Source organism: Cibotium barometz, chromosome 21 (genome assembly GCF_041138505.1).
Source record: "Cibotium barometz isolate CiBa-2024 chromosome 21, ASM4113850v1, whole genome shotgun sequence".
NCBI classification, from domain to species: Eukaryota; Viridiplantae; Streptophyta; class Polypodiopsida; order Cyatheales; family Cibotiaceae; genus Cibotium; species Cibotium barometz.
The window spans coordinates 35,233,904-35,251,602 of record NC_141066.1 but is presented as its reverse complement, the minus strand read 5'-3'; the positions used below and the strand labels follow the sequence as shown (position 1 = coordinate 35,251,602).

At 40.1% G+C, this 17,699-nt stretch overlaps 1 protein-coding gene across 1 annotated transcript; it reads right to left on the bottom strand.

Annotated features, from left to right (window-relative positions):
• Positions 1-15,141: 15,141 nt before the first annotated feature.
• LOC147627126 (uncharacterized) lies at positions 15,142-17,402 on the bottom strand. The gene has a single exon (XM_086816161.1). It carries the CDS (start codon positions 16,609-16,611, stop codon positions 15,259-15,261), a length of 1,353 nt encoding a protein of 450 aa, XP_086672287.1. The 5' UTR covers positions 16,612-17,402; the 3' UTR covers positions 15,142-15,258.
• Between the last annotated feature and the right edge of the window lie 297 nt (positions 17,403-17,699).

Genomic DNA, 17,699 nt, shown 5'->3' with positions numbered 1-17,699 from the left:
TCTTTTCTTTTTTGGAGAGAGAGAGAGAGGAGTAATGATATGATTATGTACCCCTAATAGTCATGCACGCTACTTACATACACATGTTATATGGATTTCAAATTGAGAGGGGGGCTCTTTACATACATGCTCGCATGCGTCCTTGGACAAAAAATCACTTCAATAGTAGCTACTCATATAAGAACCCACTACTTTAGAGTATACATGTCTCCTTGCCAACTTTAGATTGTGCATGCCAAAATTGAGAGCTTATATAATAAATTACCTACATTATAATCCCCTTTGTTTTGTTAAATATCAATTTGGTAAGGGGTAAGAGCTTAAAGTGTGAAATTGTAGCATTCTTTATGGTATAGATTGGTGCATTTCATTGGAAAATTTTGACCTGCCAATCATATGTATGTATTAAATTTTTGTCAAGTGTATCATGATGCCTCTATTATTGTTTTATCTTAAGCTACAATGAGAGCCTAGTAAACTTTCATAAATATTTACATTCTTAATAGCATTCGTAGAAGTATCAAGTGTTCTTATAATTGTAAATGCACTTGTATGATGAAAGAATGCTAACAACAAAGTTATAATGGTTTTTTGTATTAGCACTTGTATGGCTAACGCATTATTACATAGTTGTAATGAAAAATGGTGTATTAGCACTCGTAAGATTGTTGCACATAAAAGGAGCAAAGCCACTAACCTACAAAAAACAAACAAAAGATCGCTAGTTATTAAAAATGTATTTTGAGTCACAAAGGTTTGAAAATACCACAATTATAATGCCATGTTTTTCTACTTTATTCCGAATGGTTTACAACGAGGAAACTAAGTATGAATTCCTCTGATCATCCACAGTCTGATGGGCAAACAGAGCGTATGAATCAGATTGCAGAGGATATGCTTCATACATATGTCTCTGGAAAAGCATCAAATTGGAAAAAATATCTTCCAATGATGGAATTTGCCTATAAGAGTTTTAAACATACTGCTATTGGTTTTAGTCCGTTCATGCTTATGTATGGGTATCAACCCAAGGCACCTATTGATGTCGGTCTCTTAAAAGGACATGGAGCTTGATGCATCGAGGGATTTCTTGCGTGATATGCAGGAAATGTTGACCGAAGCTCGGGTTTCTACTATCAGGAGTGCTCAAGATAGGGCACGGTTCTATGCTGATAGAGGATGCTCATATTGGTCTTTTGAACTAAGAGCAATGTTTATTTAAATTTCCTATAGATTTTTAGACTTTGTTAAAAGGAAAATGCTCGAATTTATCTCCTAGACATTGTGGTCTATTTCGATTTATACATCGGATTGGCACGGCTACGTATAAACTTAAACTACCTCCACATGTTAGAGTTCATCCAGTCGTTCATATGAATAGATTGAAAGGGAAACTGGGAGGTGAGGATAACACAGTTACTCCTCAAGAACTCGTTGAGGTCGAAGTATTATCCTATGTTCCACATGAACCTGATAAGGTACTTGAATTCAGGGAAAGAAAACTTTGTAGTTGACTAATCTCCCTGAGATTAAAATTAGGTGGAAAGATAGAGAAATAGAGGATTCGACTTGGAAGTCAGTTGAGATTGTTCAGCGTAGTTCTCCTTCTTTTCATTGCAAGAGTGCAATGTTTTGAGAGAGGGAAAGTATGTTATATGCACATTATGTGTGCTATGTTATATGCACATTATGTGTGCATATACTAGGAGGCTAACCCACATTAGGCTTATGAGCATGGGAGCATGGGAACAAGATCTAGTGGAGCATGGGTTAGGACTAACCTTAAGGGTTAACATTAGGGTCATGCATCCCAAGGGTCACAGATGGGAAAATGGAGAGTCAAGAGTCACTTGAGGGCCCTCCTATATAATAGGGGCATGGGGCACAATCAAGGGGGGCTTAGGCTATGGTCTCTTGATGTTATCTTGAGGCTAAGGCTATGTTATCTTGACGCTAGGTTATGATATGTTATGTTCTCTTGTATAGAGGATTATATCTACTCACCTACCATTTCACTCTATAGCTACATGCTATTGGATTGGAGTTATACCTCTTGATGGTATGGGACATCAAGGTAAAGGTATGATGTACTTTATTATAATTCATATGTGCATCCCTTGGGCTCGGGGGTGGTCGGGTGGATGAGATTATGCGTGATTAATGCATGTTTATGCATAACAATTATCTAGAGAGATCTTAGAGGTCTTAACATATGGCCCCTTTTACAAAGTTTCTTTGGCCTCAATTTCCTTGGCTCTTTCACAAACAAGGATAACGCCAAGGACTCATCTACAAAAAACATAACACATCTATTAAATAACGTTAATCTACATCAACACAAGTGTGCTCGTGAATAAGACAACTTCATCATCACCACATGATTGAAGCACTATTGTTATCAAGAAAGAGCAATCAAACTGAAAATAGTACAGAGCCCATGATCAAAACCACCACACAATTAAGCATTGAAAAATAAGGTTTTTCATTGCATTGGCCACATTATGTAGCATGAGTACAACAGTTCTACTCATCAACTCTTACACTTTCCAGCCACCTTAGTAACATTAGCAGCCTTACATTTTCTATAATGCTTATGAAACATCTTGTCCAATGTAATGTCCTCATCAAGGTTGCTTGCCACGTTATTTAAGTCATTAGTGGCTTTAGCATCTCACCTACAATGGCCTTTCCCTCTGCATTCACAACATCATCAAACTCCATAGGATCCTTTTCAAGACTAGTCTCTTCTTCCATAGCCTTGAATGCATGTGTTTTCTTCATCTACACATCCTCTAGGTCCATGTGTAATCTTGTCATCATCTTTGGCCTTGCTGGTGCCCTCCTCCTCCTTCATCTACACACAATCAACTTTACGAGCTGTTTTGCGTGAGGACCCTGAATTTTCTATAATAGACTTTCCTGTATAGAAAAAGAGTACATCACATCATTAATATAAAGAAAAAAGTCAATATTAGGTAATTTGGGAAAAATCTCACATTTTGGGAATCAATTACTCCATATAGTTTTGGACATATCTTAAACATACTAACTCCAAATTTGTCAGAGATCATAGATTTAGATTCTACTCTTCAAGATCTTTCCGATGATATGTCACATGAGGGGGTTTTGACAAACTTTTGGATAAGTTCACCATGCTCCCATTTTTCAAATGGGAATGGGATTTTTTCCAAATTATCTAATATGGTGTTAAAAAAGAAAAGGTTACATTAGATCAGTGGATAAGTAGAGCTAATATACTATTAACTAATAATGTTTGACAACGAGGACTATCATACTACTAACTAGCACTTTCTTTGCTAAACAAGGACTACCATTCTTCTAACAAGGACTACCATTCTGCTAACTAGCACTTTCATGCTGATAACAATCATTGTGATATTGTTATCAAGCACTCATTGATAACAAGCACTATGATACTGCTAACTAGCACTATCATTATCCATTGCTAATAACTAGAAGTATTGTGTTGCAAAATAGTACAAATAGTTTACTAACTAGTACTATCATTTTGCTAACTAGTACTTTCATGGTGCTACTATATACTAGTATTCACATTGTTTGCTAACTAGGGCTACCATTCTGTTAACTACCACTTTCATGTTGCTAACTATCATTGTGATATTGTTAGCAAGCACTCATTGCTAGCTATCATTGTGATATTGTTAGCAAGCACTCATTGCTAGCTAGCACTGTGTCATTGCTAACTAGCACTTAGCTCCTAACTAGCTAGCACTCATTGCTAACTATCACTATGTCATTGCTAACTAACCCTATGTCATTGATAACTACAAAGAACATAGTGCTAACTAGCACTACCATACTGATGACTAGCACTCTTCAAGCATTAACTAGAAATCTAGGCTAACTATCACTATCATACTACTAGATAGTTGCATGATAGTGCTAAATAGTAGTAGTAATAGTGTTTCATTGCTACTACTTAGCAATGAAACACTATTACTACTGCTATTTAGCACTACCATACTGATGACTAGGACTCTTCAAGCATTAACTAGAAATCTAGGCTAACTATCACTATCATACTACTAGATAGCTGCATGATAGTGCTAAATAGCAGTAGTAATAGTGTTTCATTGCTAAGTAGTAGTATTCTAGTGCTAAAAAATCTAACAAAGGAGTCAATATACTACAAACAAGGAATTTACCTATGCAGGCAGGTATTCCATGATAATAAGCACTCACAACCATGGACTTTGCTGATGATGGGATGGGTTGTAGGCATTTAGAATACCTACAACAACCATCCATCAGGCAAGTTGTTGTAAAGCACAATAGATGATAAGGGTGTTTGCATGGCAAAACCACCATCGCCATGAAGTCCTCTGCCTTGAAGTGAAAACCCGCACCCCCGACACATGTATTATCCAACTGTAACAAAGAGGTAGTAGTCTAAACATTTGCTTGAGGTAAGGGTGGCACAATGGAAACATTATTTCCATTTAGTAGGTGAGTCGATATCTCTTTTACGATCATGCATTGGCCTTCAAGGAGTCGGATAGTCTGGGTTTGTTCTGTATGGTCAATCTACATGAAGACACGACAAGAAACACACCAATTAGGTCTAAAGAGAGAGAAGAAAAATCAAAATATAATACTTTAGGTGAAACACAAAGTTTGCACGCATACCTCCAATGCAATGACCTTGTCTAGCAAGTCAGACTAGTGGCTTTTTCAACTAGAACACCTAGAAGCTGAAGTGTAGCTTTCGAGGATGCTATGGTAGCTTCCAACTTTATGCGTGCTTCATCAACCTCATTCATACATTTAGGTAGGGCTAACAATTGATCTTGGGCAGATAATAGAGTTTGCAAAATATTGTTGATGGCATCTGACATGGCCTCGCTGCTCTTCTTCTCACCCTTGCCTCCTCCAAGCGAGCAGAAATATCTTGTAGGTCAGATTTTGCATGCATGACCATATCATTGAGTGAACTAACCAATCCCAAGGCCTTATTGACATTCTCAGAGTCAATAGGGCATTCCAATTTGGGACCTCTCGCGACATTGGATGGTCCTAAATCTTAAGATATGTCATTGCCTTCATTTGAAGGCATAGTACCTCTAGCAAAGGGCTTTTGCACTTGAAGGTCTAGTTTAGTAAAGGTTTCCCAAGCTGGATTCATTGCCCTCCATTTTCCAATTTGGCGCTGTAAGAAGCCTTTGTCTTGCGGGTCCTTAACATGGTCCTCGGCAAAGCTGGCCCATGCCACAGTAATTGTTGACCTTCCCTCACCCTTTTTGCCTGGTGGACATTTATGAAACACATAGCCTTCTGCAAATGATAGGGTGATCTCTTGATTAGTGGGGGGTCGCTGATATACCTTATGGTGGAACACCATCATTTCTTGGAATGCCTCTTCTTGAATCTCATTACATTTGACTCGATGCTTGGTGTAGTCTCTGACCTCCTTGAAGATGGACAACCATTGATGTTCAGAGATTTGCTCATCCATGAGTGTATGGGGATTGATTCCCTCCATACTCAAACCATATTCATCATGAAACTCTTGCTTCATCACACAGAACTTCTTTTGTTTGGGGTAATCAACACGTGGAGCCTTCCATCTTCTCACAGAGCATGCAACAAACATATGACACCCTATTACAAGGGGAAAAATGGCACAAGCAACAACAAGCCTGTATGCAAAGCATGCAACATGCATGGTGCAACATGCATGGTGCAACATGCAAAGCTATTGTTTTACACACACATCCTATTATAGTTACTGCTGGAAATATTCGGATGTGGGAGAAACTTGGAGACTTCATTATCAGAGACAAATAAGCTCTACTTTCCATCTTTGCTCTATCATTAGGTGGCACAATAGGGTGGGTTGTCTGATTTCAAGGAAGTGGCAAGGGTAGAGAGTAAAGAGGATGTGCAGCAAGCCAAGCTAGTGATACAAACACACAAACCCACTCATGTTCTGGTCTAGAAAATGGCATAAGCAACAAGAGTGTATGCAATGCATGCAACTTGCATTGTGCAACATGCAGAGAATAAGAGAGGGAGATAGACTTACTTGATTCAGCCATGGTAGATTTCTTTGCTGGAGGAGAAGAAACACCGACTTCTTGAGATTTTGTGTTTCTCTTTGTGTTTCACGTTGTTGTTGCCGACTGAGGGGTGTTTTCTCTACAGGTCTTGCTTCCTGTTTCCTCTTCCCATGGGTCCCCCTCCCCATGTTTACCTACTCTCAAAAATTCCCAAGGGCCCCACACGAGCTAACTGCACAAAATCATGAAAGGGAGTTCTTCCACCTTCAACATATGGCCATATGAGTATATCAAATTATTAAATGGAAATAAAAGACCTTTTTTTATCAATTTATATCAATATATAAAACTTTATATCAATTTATAGTGCTAAGATTTTTTGCTATCAAATTCATTCTAGCTAACACCTAAAGTGTAATAGGTTAACATGCTTCCACCCTTGTACTAAATGTGGTATTGATCATTTGATCAAGGATTGTCCATACTGCACAAATGGTTCGACTTCCATTGCTAATCAGGCCACCGTCTGAACCATTAGTGTGCATCTTGGAAATATCACACCACTCAATGTCCTGACATGAGACCAAGCCCAATTGGGAGATAAGGGGAAAGGGTCACAATCCAAGATGGATCCGAAGAAGATACAATCGACACTGGATCCACCCATTCGAGAGAGAAGAAGGGGATCAAAGGATCAACCATAAAGAGCCAGACCTAGAGAACCAAAGGGAGCGACCCTCAACTCTGAAAGGAGTCAGTGAGTACCCCAATGCCTATGAGGAGATAAGAAAGCTCAAAGATGCCAAGGCCTTAGTAGAATGTCAACGGCTTCATGAAGCCAAGCTAAGGGCTAACCAGGTCAGGGATACAATGTATCCACGAAATGAGCCAACAAGGGAAAGGGAATTGGACGTACCTACTTCTATTCTAGAAGTAACAGAAGAGGGATTTCAAGCAAACACAATGTCAATAATGTTTGAGGAAAATGCACTAGGTGAGTCCATCCATTCCTTCCCTATGGATGAATATGAGACACACATCTGGGAGAAACCCTCAATCACCAGAGAGCCCAGAGATGTTAGAAGTCTCATGGCTTACTTGGATACAAGCATGGTGACATATTTCGAACCCAACAATTATGGCAAGTGTTCAATTTTTGAAATTGCTGGTGGTTCTAATTGATCAACCTAAAGAGCCCTATGATGGCTATGAAGCTGAGCACCTACAGTTCAACACGAATCAAGGCCCATTTGACCAGGGCATGATGTTGTATTGCCATCGTCTAAGGTGTCTTCTGGCTTACATGCATGTCACATTCGAGGACATAGTGGACATAGGGTTCTAGCGCTCACACTCACCCTTCAGACGCACCCTCAGGAAGCTTCAATCATGAAGAAATTTCTACCAACATGAGTTCGGTGACCAAGTCTTTAGACCTTGGTATAATAGGTTCTGAGGATAGAACCTATATCAATAAGGGGGGGATGTTAATCCCATTTTGGATTAACAAGTATGCTCCTCTAATTGAGGACATTAATAAGTGCCATGAAACGGAACTATAAACGTTGTACATTATGAGATATTGGCCACCCAAGGCCTAGTTAAGTAAGGTTTGGGCGTCCAAGTGTGAATAAGGGCCAAATGTATAGAAGGCATTTTCTCATAATCAAAAGATACAATCCCCCTTTGTGCTATAGAGAGCTCTTCTTTGTGTCTTGAGAGAGATTGAGAGAGAGAGCATTCTAGCATTGTGCCTCTTATATGCTTGTATGATTCATGCTTGTGTGGGAGCGTGAGAGAGAGTGATTACCTTATGCAACGGTGTGAGGGACTCTATGATGACAGCTTAGAGGTGGAGCTTGGAGGTTTGGAGCTTAACAAGTGAGCTTAGAGGCCTCAAGGGACTCAAGTTCGAAGCATTGGTATGTGCCCTATGGTGGTTGTGATCTATTGCTCATCCTTTAGGTGAATGCATTGAGTTCCCTCTTGGAGGTGTGGTAGCCCATAACACTTATGCATAGGCCGTATGTTGTATGCATATCGCTTATGCATAGGCCGTATGCATACAGCATACGGCTTATGTATACGGCCTATGTATAACGGCTTATGTATAGGCCATATGCATAGGCCGTATGCCATATATGCATATGGCTTATGCATTAGGCCTATGCATAGGTCGTATGCCATATGGCTTATGCGTATGGCCTATGCATATGGCTTATGCATAGGCCATATGAAAAGGCCTTATGCATAGGCCGTATGCATAGCTCGTATGATGTATGCATACGGCTTATGCATAGGCCTTATGCATACAGCATATGGCTTATGCATATGGTCTATGCATACGGCTTATGCATACGGCCTATGCATATGGCTTATGCATAGGCCGTATGCATAGGCCTTTAGATATGTCTTATGCATATGGCCTATGCATAGACATATTATGGGGCATTGTTATATGCCATCTAGAACGCTGTTTATGTCAAGTTAGGAGTGGTTACCCGCGAGTAGGTGGTTATAGTGGAGGGGGAGCCAACGATCTTCTCACTATCCTTCTCTTGGAAAAGAGGAGTTGCCTTTGGCATTAATAGTGGGAAGCGTGTGGAAAGTCCTCAGAAGCTATCATCCAAAAGAGGCACTGTCCACCCTGATTGTCTAAGTAGTATTGTAGGAGGTCGTAAACAATGTCCTAATATCATAGGTTGTATTTTTTATCTAAGCTTGTGTTATTGTTTTCTCTTGGTTGGCTTGACATATGCAAGGTAAGTGGCCTTATTCATTCAACCTCATGTTTATTGCACCCTTGGTGCCGGGCTTAGGACATGGACTTATACATAGAGATATGGGGCATTGTTATATGCCATCTAGAATGCTACTTATGTCAGGTTAGGAGTGGTCCGAGTAAGTGGTTATAGTGGGAGGGGAGTCCTCGACCTTCTCACTATCCTTCTCTTACAAAAGAGAAGTTGACTTTGGCTTTAATAGTGTGGGGAGCATGTGGAATGTCGTCAGAAGCTATCATCCGAAAGGAGCACTGTCCACCCTGCTTGTCTAAGCAGTATTGTAAGAGGTCTTAACAATGTTCTAATATCACATGTTGTACTCTTTGTCTAAGCTTTAAGTATGGCTTGGGTTAGAGAAATCGTGTTTTGTTGCCTATGCATGTATGTAGCAGCAATGTCCATCAACCCGTCACACAAGATCTCGATGTGGCCAATCTGCTGTCCATTATAAATGAGCAATATGGGTAGCAAGCTTGGTCACAGTTTACATAGACACAGGTATGGTTCCATCAAACCTTTTCACATACACAAAGTTAATCTTTTATGCATTCTATTTGTCTTATATTTTAATCTTATATGTAGGCAGGCTTGCAAGCGGGCCAGTCAACGCCATGGGGGTAGACTATCCCACTTTTGTCCAGTCGACGTCGTGGGGGCAATCTACCCCACTTGCTCAATTGGGGGGCAGACCATGCCTTTGATAGGCGCAAGGCCGAGTGGCATGGGCCCGAGTAGTGTAGGCCCATCACGGTATGGGTGTGATGAGCCTACACCACCTTCCTCTACTAGAGCCACCCCCGCTCCCTCATGTCCATCTTCACCACCACGGCGACGATGTACGTAGTAGGGAGTCTGGGGGGTAGTAGACGTGCTAGTGGGGTGGAGCCAGCTACTTTTGATTTGGCAAAAGCAGCACCAGGTCTCCCGATGCATCTCCCCAAATGGAGGGCTCATCATCTAAACATTATGAGCCATCCCCCCCCAGGAGACCCATTCCACCGTTCAATCTATGCCTCCTACCATACACCGTGGATGTGAATGGTGCTCTTGTTGATGGATGCACGAGGAAAGCAAGTCATGAATCGTATGCATGTACTTGCGAACCTAGAGTTCGTGAACTCCTTCAAAAATTGGAAAGCACAAGATGAAATTTCTAAGCAATATGTTATCGATGTGCTTAAGTTGGAGTTCCCCATGCCACACGCGAGTCTGCGCTTCTCCGAGGAGTGGATGAAGCAGTGCATCAAGCTTTTGCTCTCTAAAAGGAGAGCAAATATCTAGAGAGCAGTGAAAAATAATTTGGAGAAGCCTAGTGTGTGTATGGCCAAGGAGTGGAGGCATGCACGTAGTTTCGTGAAAGCACCCAGGTGATTTTTAACAAGTGGCGGCGGCGAGTGCTTCCCGACTACCAAAGCGAGGGGCTTCGCACTTCATCTCCGAGAGGAAATCCTCCTTTTTTGCTCGTTTCATAAGTATCATTTCTTCTCTACTTTTATTTCGTTTTGTACTAAATTATTTTCTAGAAATAATTGTTTTTTGTAGAGAGAGAGGTTGTTGGGCATGACCCAACAAAGGAGGAATATGACTATGGGTATAGAGCCCCCCGTCCGTAATTATGGGCATGGATACGTATGTGAGGTGTATGCTCGGATGAGTCCATTTTGGGGACTCAAGCTAATGAGGTAATGTGTTTCCTAAACCATTCTCTTTTCTACGTCTAATTGTATTTCCATGCTTGCCTTACCTTACGCTTGATGGCATGTTGAAGGGGAAGAAGAAGAGGAGGATCCAGATTATCAGCGTGAAGAGGAGGATCCAGATTATCAGCGTGAAGCAAGTGAAGAGGACGAGGAATCGGATGATAAAGATCACTCAGAATCTGATGAGGATTCCAGTTAGACACCCACCTCTTCATACATCTTTTGTAAAAACTTTATGTATGTATGGCCAAAGGCCCAACAATTTCTAAAACAAAATAACATTTTCGGCTGAATTGTATTTTCCACAATATATGTGTTTCTTGTATTTGTGTTTGTGTTACAAATCTGAATCTCTGACTCTGTTTTAAATTTTTTTTAAAGAGCTGGGGCAGACTAGGGAGTCCTCTCTGCAGACTCCTGAGTCTGCCCAGCCCTTTTTTTGTATTTCCATGCTTGCCTTACCTTACGCTTGATGGCATTTTGAAGGGGAAGAAGAAGAGGATCCAGATTATCAGCGTGAAGCAAGTGAATAGGACGAGGAATCGGATGATGAAGATCACTCCGAATCCGATGAGGATTCCAGTTAGACACCCACCTCTTCATACCTCTTTTGTAAAAACTTTATGTACGTATGGCCAAAGGCCCAACAATTTCTAAAATAAAATAACATTTTGGGCTGAATTGTATTTTCCACAATATATGTGTTTCTTGTATTTGTGTTTGTGTTTCTAAATCTGAATCTCTGACTCTGTTTTAAATTTTTTTTAAGAGCTGGGGCAGACTAGGGAGTCCTCTCTGCAGACTCCTGAGTCTACCCAGCCCTTTTTTTGTTGTGCAGAGCATTCGCTACACTCAGCAGCGAAAATATAAGTCATCACTACTGTGAGTAACAAACCCATTGCAACAAAAATAGTAATATTTCTAGCAACGAAAATGGCACGATACCTAGCTGCACTTCTAGTTATAAAAACACTGCTAGACCCTCATTCTCTTGTAGTGTTATTTTCTGATTTAAAAAAAAACTTCCCCTAAAAATAACGTGTGGTGCTAGCTTCTATCTGCCTCTTGCAACCCTTCTGTGTGTACACGCCTGTATGGCTGCTTGTGTACAACCATTTGCAATTATTGCACTTCCATGCCCTTGCTTTTTATGTCGCCCTGCTCTAGCTTTTTTTGCTTGGCTGACTTGCTGCATCTGTAGTGCTTGATTGTAGTGACTTCAATCCTCCTTCAATCACACTTGAAATTAGCTCCACACTTGGAATCATCAGACCTCTTATGGATTACTACAAGAGCTTGATTTTGCTGCAAGAGATTGACGAATACCTATGGGCTCTTGATACCAAGAAATAAATTGGAATGTGCACAACAGTAGCATGTGTGTGAGTGGAGAGTAGAGATTATGTGTCGCAAATTCACAGAACTCAGAGAGAGAGAGAGAGAGAGAGAGAGAGAGAGAGAGAGAGAGAGAGAGAGAGAGAGAGAGAGAAGATAAGACAATTGTCTCACTCTAGGTTGAGTTTTGTGCCAGTTTGGATGTTGAACATCCAAATTATTGCTTCAACATCTAAATTGCCACAAAAGTTCACAAGTTTTGTGTCAATTTGGATGTTGAACATCCAAATTTCTACAAAAGTTCACCTCTCTCCAAAAAAGACAAACACATCTTCCCATCTTCCAAAAATACCACGTGCTTTTTCCAAAAATAAAGGCCGCTTGCATTAGCTCCATTGTCGTGCTGTCATTTCCTTTTGTTTTCGTTGCCGACGCTTGGGTCTACACCTACACCATTGTAGTTGTTGTTGCTGACGCTCGGGTCTATGCCTACACCATCATAGTTGCTATTGCCAATGGCAACTACACCATCATAGTTGCTGTGAGCTGTTGTCTACTTGGGTCTAGATCATCTGTTGTTGTTGCCTACATTGCCTAAACCAAGCCAGGATCTGCTATTTGTTGCTACATCCCGCCTAAACCAAGTTAGGAGCTACTATTTGTTGCTACATCCCGCCTAGTAAACCAAGCCAGTTGCTACATCCTACCTACATTGCCTATGCCGCCTACACCAGGCTGAGAAAATAGAGGATTTTACAAGGTGAGGTTTCCCCAGTCATACACAATGGACACTATGGAGCTAAAGAACTTACATTACGCTAGCTTGTTTAAGGACTGTGTCAGGAAAATAAAACGTTTCCAATCAATCAAATAGAATCCTTGGGTTAAATTGGCCATTCCAAACGAGTTGTGTACAAGTGCGTATATAAATTTACAAGGTCTCATCGCATTGAAAATTAACGCATAATTCTCTTGTATAATAACATGTGAACATTAACAGATGGTATATGCAAATGCATAACACAAAAAAGCATATAGCATTAGCCACCTATTATAAAGGATGGCGAGACCTTGATTCATGAAAACACCATGTATGTATAGTAGATCAAAAAAAAGACCTATGAGATGTAACTACATATATCACTTGTACGTGTAGTGTCTTAAAAGAAAGACCTATGAGATGTAACTACATATATCACTTGTCCATTTTTCCTCGACTAGCCCAAGAATGAGTATCCAAAAGATGAGAGAAAAATATATCTACAAGCATTGCTAAAAAAAATAGGCAAGAGTGGTAAGTTATATTTTAATGATTTGTTGTATTGGTAAAACAAAATGGAATTTCCATAAGGGGTCTATATCCCTATATGAAAACAAGTATCAATTGTGTATATTAATTTACATATTGTTATTTTATGTTAAGGGAAAAATGCTGAGTCAACCTGCAGGTTAAGACAAGTTACCTTTGAGTGAGGAGGAAGAGGAAGAAAATGCCAAGGATCAAGATGAAGATGAGGAAGATGCTGAGGATCACGAAGATGAGGAAGAATTTATTGTCAGCCGAGTATGAATCAGATGAAGATGGTAGTGATGCAACCCACCAACTCCTTCTTAGCGTGTAGCATAGAGATCACAAATCCCTACTTAAGCAACATAAAAAACTTCACATTTATTGCTCATACTCATAATAACATGATTCTAAGCAATAATCATAGTTAACAATAATGTTTTGTATACAAAGAAGCAACTTTAGTAGGTGCTCAAAGAGGTAAAGCTCCTATGGCTACATTGTGAGTGAAGCTAGTTTTATTATTGAAGCCTTTAACACACTAATCAAGTTAAAAATCCTAGGTATTCACATGCAAACTTTAGCAATCAGTCTCTAATCTCTATAAGAACATTTTCTTTATAGTTTTTATAGGACAGATGTCAATAGTAGAGGAACAAATAAGCAAAGTCAGGGAATTAATAATTCTTAATGTTGTAGAAGGTAATTAATAGTAATATCTAGATAATTAATCTCAACAAGTAATATCTAGATAATTGGTATTTTTCATCTAAATTTTATGTATGATGCCTAATATATACTATACATTCTAGGTATCCCAACCTCTCATCTACAAAATATACCTATTGACGTGTAGAGGTAGGTGAAGCATATCAAGCCAACCAGGTACAGTTTAGAATGTTTATTGATATATAATAGATTCATATAATGTATCGAAAATCCACCAGAAGTGAATTATCCATAAAGGAAGACCATCATACACTATACATTGGTAGTGAAAATGTTGTTAGGATGGTACAGAAACCATTCCATCTCTTAATCTATTCTGAGAAATAAATAGTAGCTTGTAAGCTTACTTTAGAATATAGAATAATATCTATTTTAATAATAATTGAGTTTCCAACAATCAATTACAAAGTGGCTTTCTTTACTACGAGACTATGGACACAAGGAAAAATAAAGATGTTGGTTTGGTAGCCCTATGAAAACGGGATGGGCCATTAGAAATATGAATGTAAATAAAGAATATATTAACCTCTGTGAATCCCTTCAAGGTAATGCTACTATCATGGACACCTTCAAAAACATAGGCTACCACACGATGATCGTGAAGCTACCCATTGGTGGGCCCATGTTTGCAAAGTATTGATATAGATGCAACCCCTAGATGGAACGAGATTGGTGGTGAGTGCTTTTAAAGATAATAGATTGCATCGAAAGAGTATTTCACCATACTTACAAGTGTTTACAAACTAAATTATAGACGGTAATGTGATCAGTATTTATTTGACCTCGCATCTATTGTACTTGATGACAATGGCACAGTTCTTATCATCGGGTCACTGTATCAAGTGAAACACGTGCTCCAAGGCAAATGCAAAAGGATAGAAAGTAGGGTGCCTCCTCAACGCACGTTACAATACTGAAGTGGGGAGCATTTGTGGATCTATGGCGAACCATAATATTTTCATGTTGTTTGCATGCTTTAATAATATATGCTTAATTGCATTTGTAATCGCTATAACCGTGTTACTTGAGCAGGCATATCGTCAAGAGTATTAAACATGCAATGGGGAGTTATGTGTAACCAGCTTTATACTTGAACCACAAGAAAGTTATAGTTTTGCTGCCATGGTTAATGTAATGAAAATTGCAGGTGATAAAACCAATCAACAACTATTTGCATCCACACTTAAGGCTCCACTTTAGTGACTAGCTTTCCTAATTTGGAGCAAAAGCAAAGCAAATCAATGGAACCTTGATAGGAAAATAAAGGCTGCAAAGTTAGATTTAAAATTTGTAAAACGGCCAAAAACAAGTCCCATTAAAGCGCTAAGCTTTGTTTTGTTGCATAAACAAGGCGAGTAGTAGTGCTAACCAACATCAATAATCTCTCATTTGTCAGATGGACTAAGGTGTATCTTGGCAGCACCTTTTCGAAGTGCCCAGCTTGTTCTCTTTGCCCACACGGCCCTGTTCCTTGGCTTGCAACATGCATCTTCTCTACTTATCAAATCATCTGAAAACAGCTCCTTCTTCTTCTGCAAGGTTAGGTCATTCCACACCAACACAACATCGTGCAATGGATCACCATTAACCTTAATTGCACAATTATCACCTAATCCCTTCTGCTGCAGATGCTTAAATGCACAATTATCAAGCTCCTTCTGTTGTAGCCTTATAAAATCTTCGGGTTCCTTCGATTGATTGAGCTTTGTTATAAGCCTCTGATCAAACCCCTTCTGTTGAAGCTTTGCCAAGCTATCCGTTGCTTTGTGTTGGATATAGGAATCTAGACTGCATTGGTCGCCATCTAATTCCTCTTTTGATTCTTGATAACCTTTGCTTAATGCTGCTTTTGGGTCTTCATTGCTGCATTCGATTTGCTTAATGGGATCAATTTGCTTGATGGGCTCACCCAGTTTCTCCTCTTCTGCATCAACTTTGCCAGCTCTTGTAAAGGATTTAAGCTTCCTGTATATGGCCTCCACTGCTTCTTCCTCACCCTCATCATCATGGGTAGCTTTCATTAGTGCTAATGATGGTGGGTTTAAATCATTTCTCGTATCAAAAAGCTTACCTAAGCTATTATCATCCAATGCAAACCTCCTAGAGGGCTTCGACTCTCTTGACAAATCATCTCTGCTTACAGAAAAGCTCCTGCGGCAAATCTCTTGAAACTCCTTTAAGGGTGAGAATTTGATAGGGGCAAGCTTGTGATGACCATCAAGCAGATTAAAGTCTCTCATAGGGGGTAATCTCATGAGATTAGCATCATAATCAAGCAACATGGAGCCAACGTTAAGAATACCTTGAGGGCGACCGGAGGGCCTTCTGATCTGCAAAGCAAGGGACTGAGCACCTTGGTAGCCCTTTCCTTTTTTGATAAGGTTAGAGAGAAAGACTCGAACAGTACCCAGAAGGGTATCACGGAGTCTACCTTGGCAGTAGATTTCAACAGTGATGGCTGAATCAGTTTCCTCTTTGAGCAAGTCATCTTGGACTTGGAAGTTGAGCCTGGCATTCCATGTAGGGTGAAGGTCATCAGAGTTCACCACATGGGTCTTCATTTTGCAGTCTGGTTTGATCCATGCAACTGCATAGGCCTGCATTTGCCCCACAAATCTCTCCTTCTTCACATCCTGTGCTGATATTATGTTGAGCTCCAACTGATTGGCCGCCTCCACATCTTCTGGCTCTTCAAATGCTGAGGAAGAGCTAGCTTGGCACCTTGCTATCCATCCCATATTTATATTGCAAGCAGATAATCACAATTATATATATTAGTCGATGCAATTAGAGTAATAATTAAGTGTGCTCCCTTGGTCACTGCAAATAGGGCAGTGCCGCTACGATATACAGGATTGAAAGGTGTATAGCTTAAGCTGCTGATTAAGAGAGAATAATCAACCTAAGGTAGAACTGAGCAAGACCCACAAAGGAATAACAGTAAAGCAGCTTCTTGCTTTGTAAAATGAAAAGACTCAAAATTTGCACCCAAGATAGGAGAAAACTGAGCAAGACCCATGACAAGAGAAATGCCTAGAATAAGCACAAAATAGGGTAAAATTGGGCAAGACCCACATGAGAAGAGCCTCTCGAGCAAACGGAAAGCAGGGTAAACTGGCTGAGGAGAAAACTTGAGAAAATATCAGAAACAATTGGCATAACTGAACAAGACCCACAAAGAAAAACTAAGAGTAAAAAGCGAAATGTAGGGCGAAATGGAGCAAGAACAACAGAGGAAAGCTAAGAATTAAGCACAATTATGAGCCATAGGGTAAGATTTAGGAAGACCAACAGGCGAATAACTGAGTAACTAGCTGAGAGCTGCAGCTAGACACAATATTGTTTAGCAGGTTGTTATACAAAGAGGACTTTTAGCGAAGAAGGGAAACTCCTCAATGAGACTGTGAAGAGGTGAAGGGCTTAATATAGCAGGTTTCCCCATAGGGGTAAGGAATGATTGAAGGTTCATTATTGCTGAGCAAGAGACTGTGTGGAGCTCATGGGTGCGCAGAAGATGAGGTGATCATGGAGCATGATTTAGCAGGAAAGGAGGAAGGTGGAGCTTTGCCCTCGGGTGAAGGGCAAGATGAGGTGAGAGAGAGAAGCTCGTGGTGGCGGGCCGCGGCTAAGACCGGCCTCTCACGTAAACTTCATATTATTAGGGCTAGTTGGTTGTGTAACGGAGTCCAGGCTGTGTCTGCCCTAACGCCAACCAAGATATTGCTCCAACTACTTATAATAATACTCGATATTCCTATAGAAGCTATTTCTTACACTCTAATTAATATTAGGGATGGTAGTACCTTTTTCTCCTTATTGCCTCAAG

Excerpts from the sequence above, each read along its gene's own strand:
- LOC147627126 (XM_086816161.1), bottom strand. The coding sequence starts at position 16,611 with ATGGGATGGATAGCAAGGTGCCAAGCTAGCTCTTCCTCAGCATTTGAA.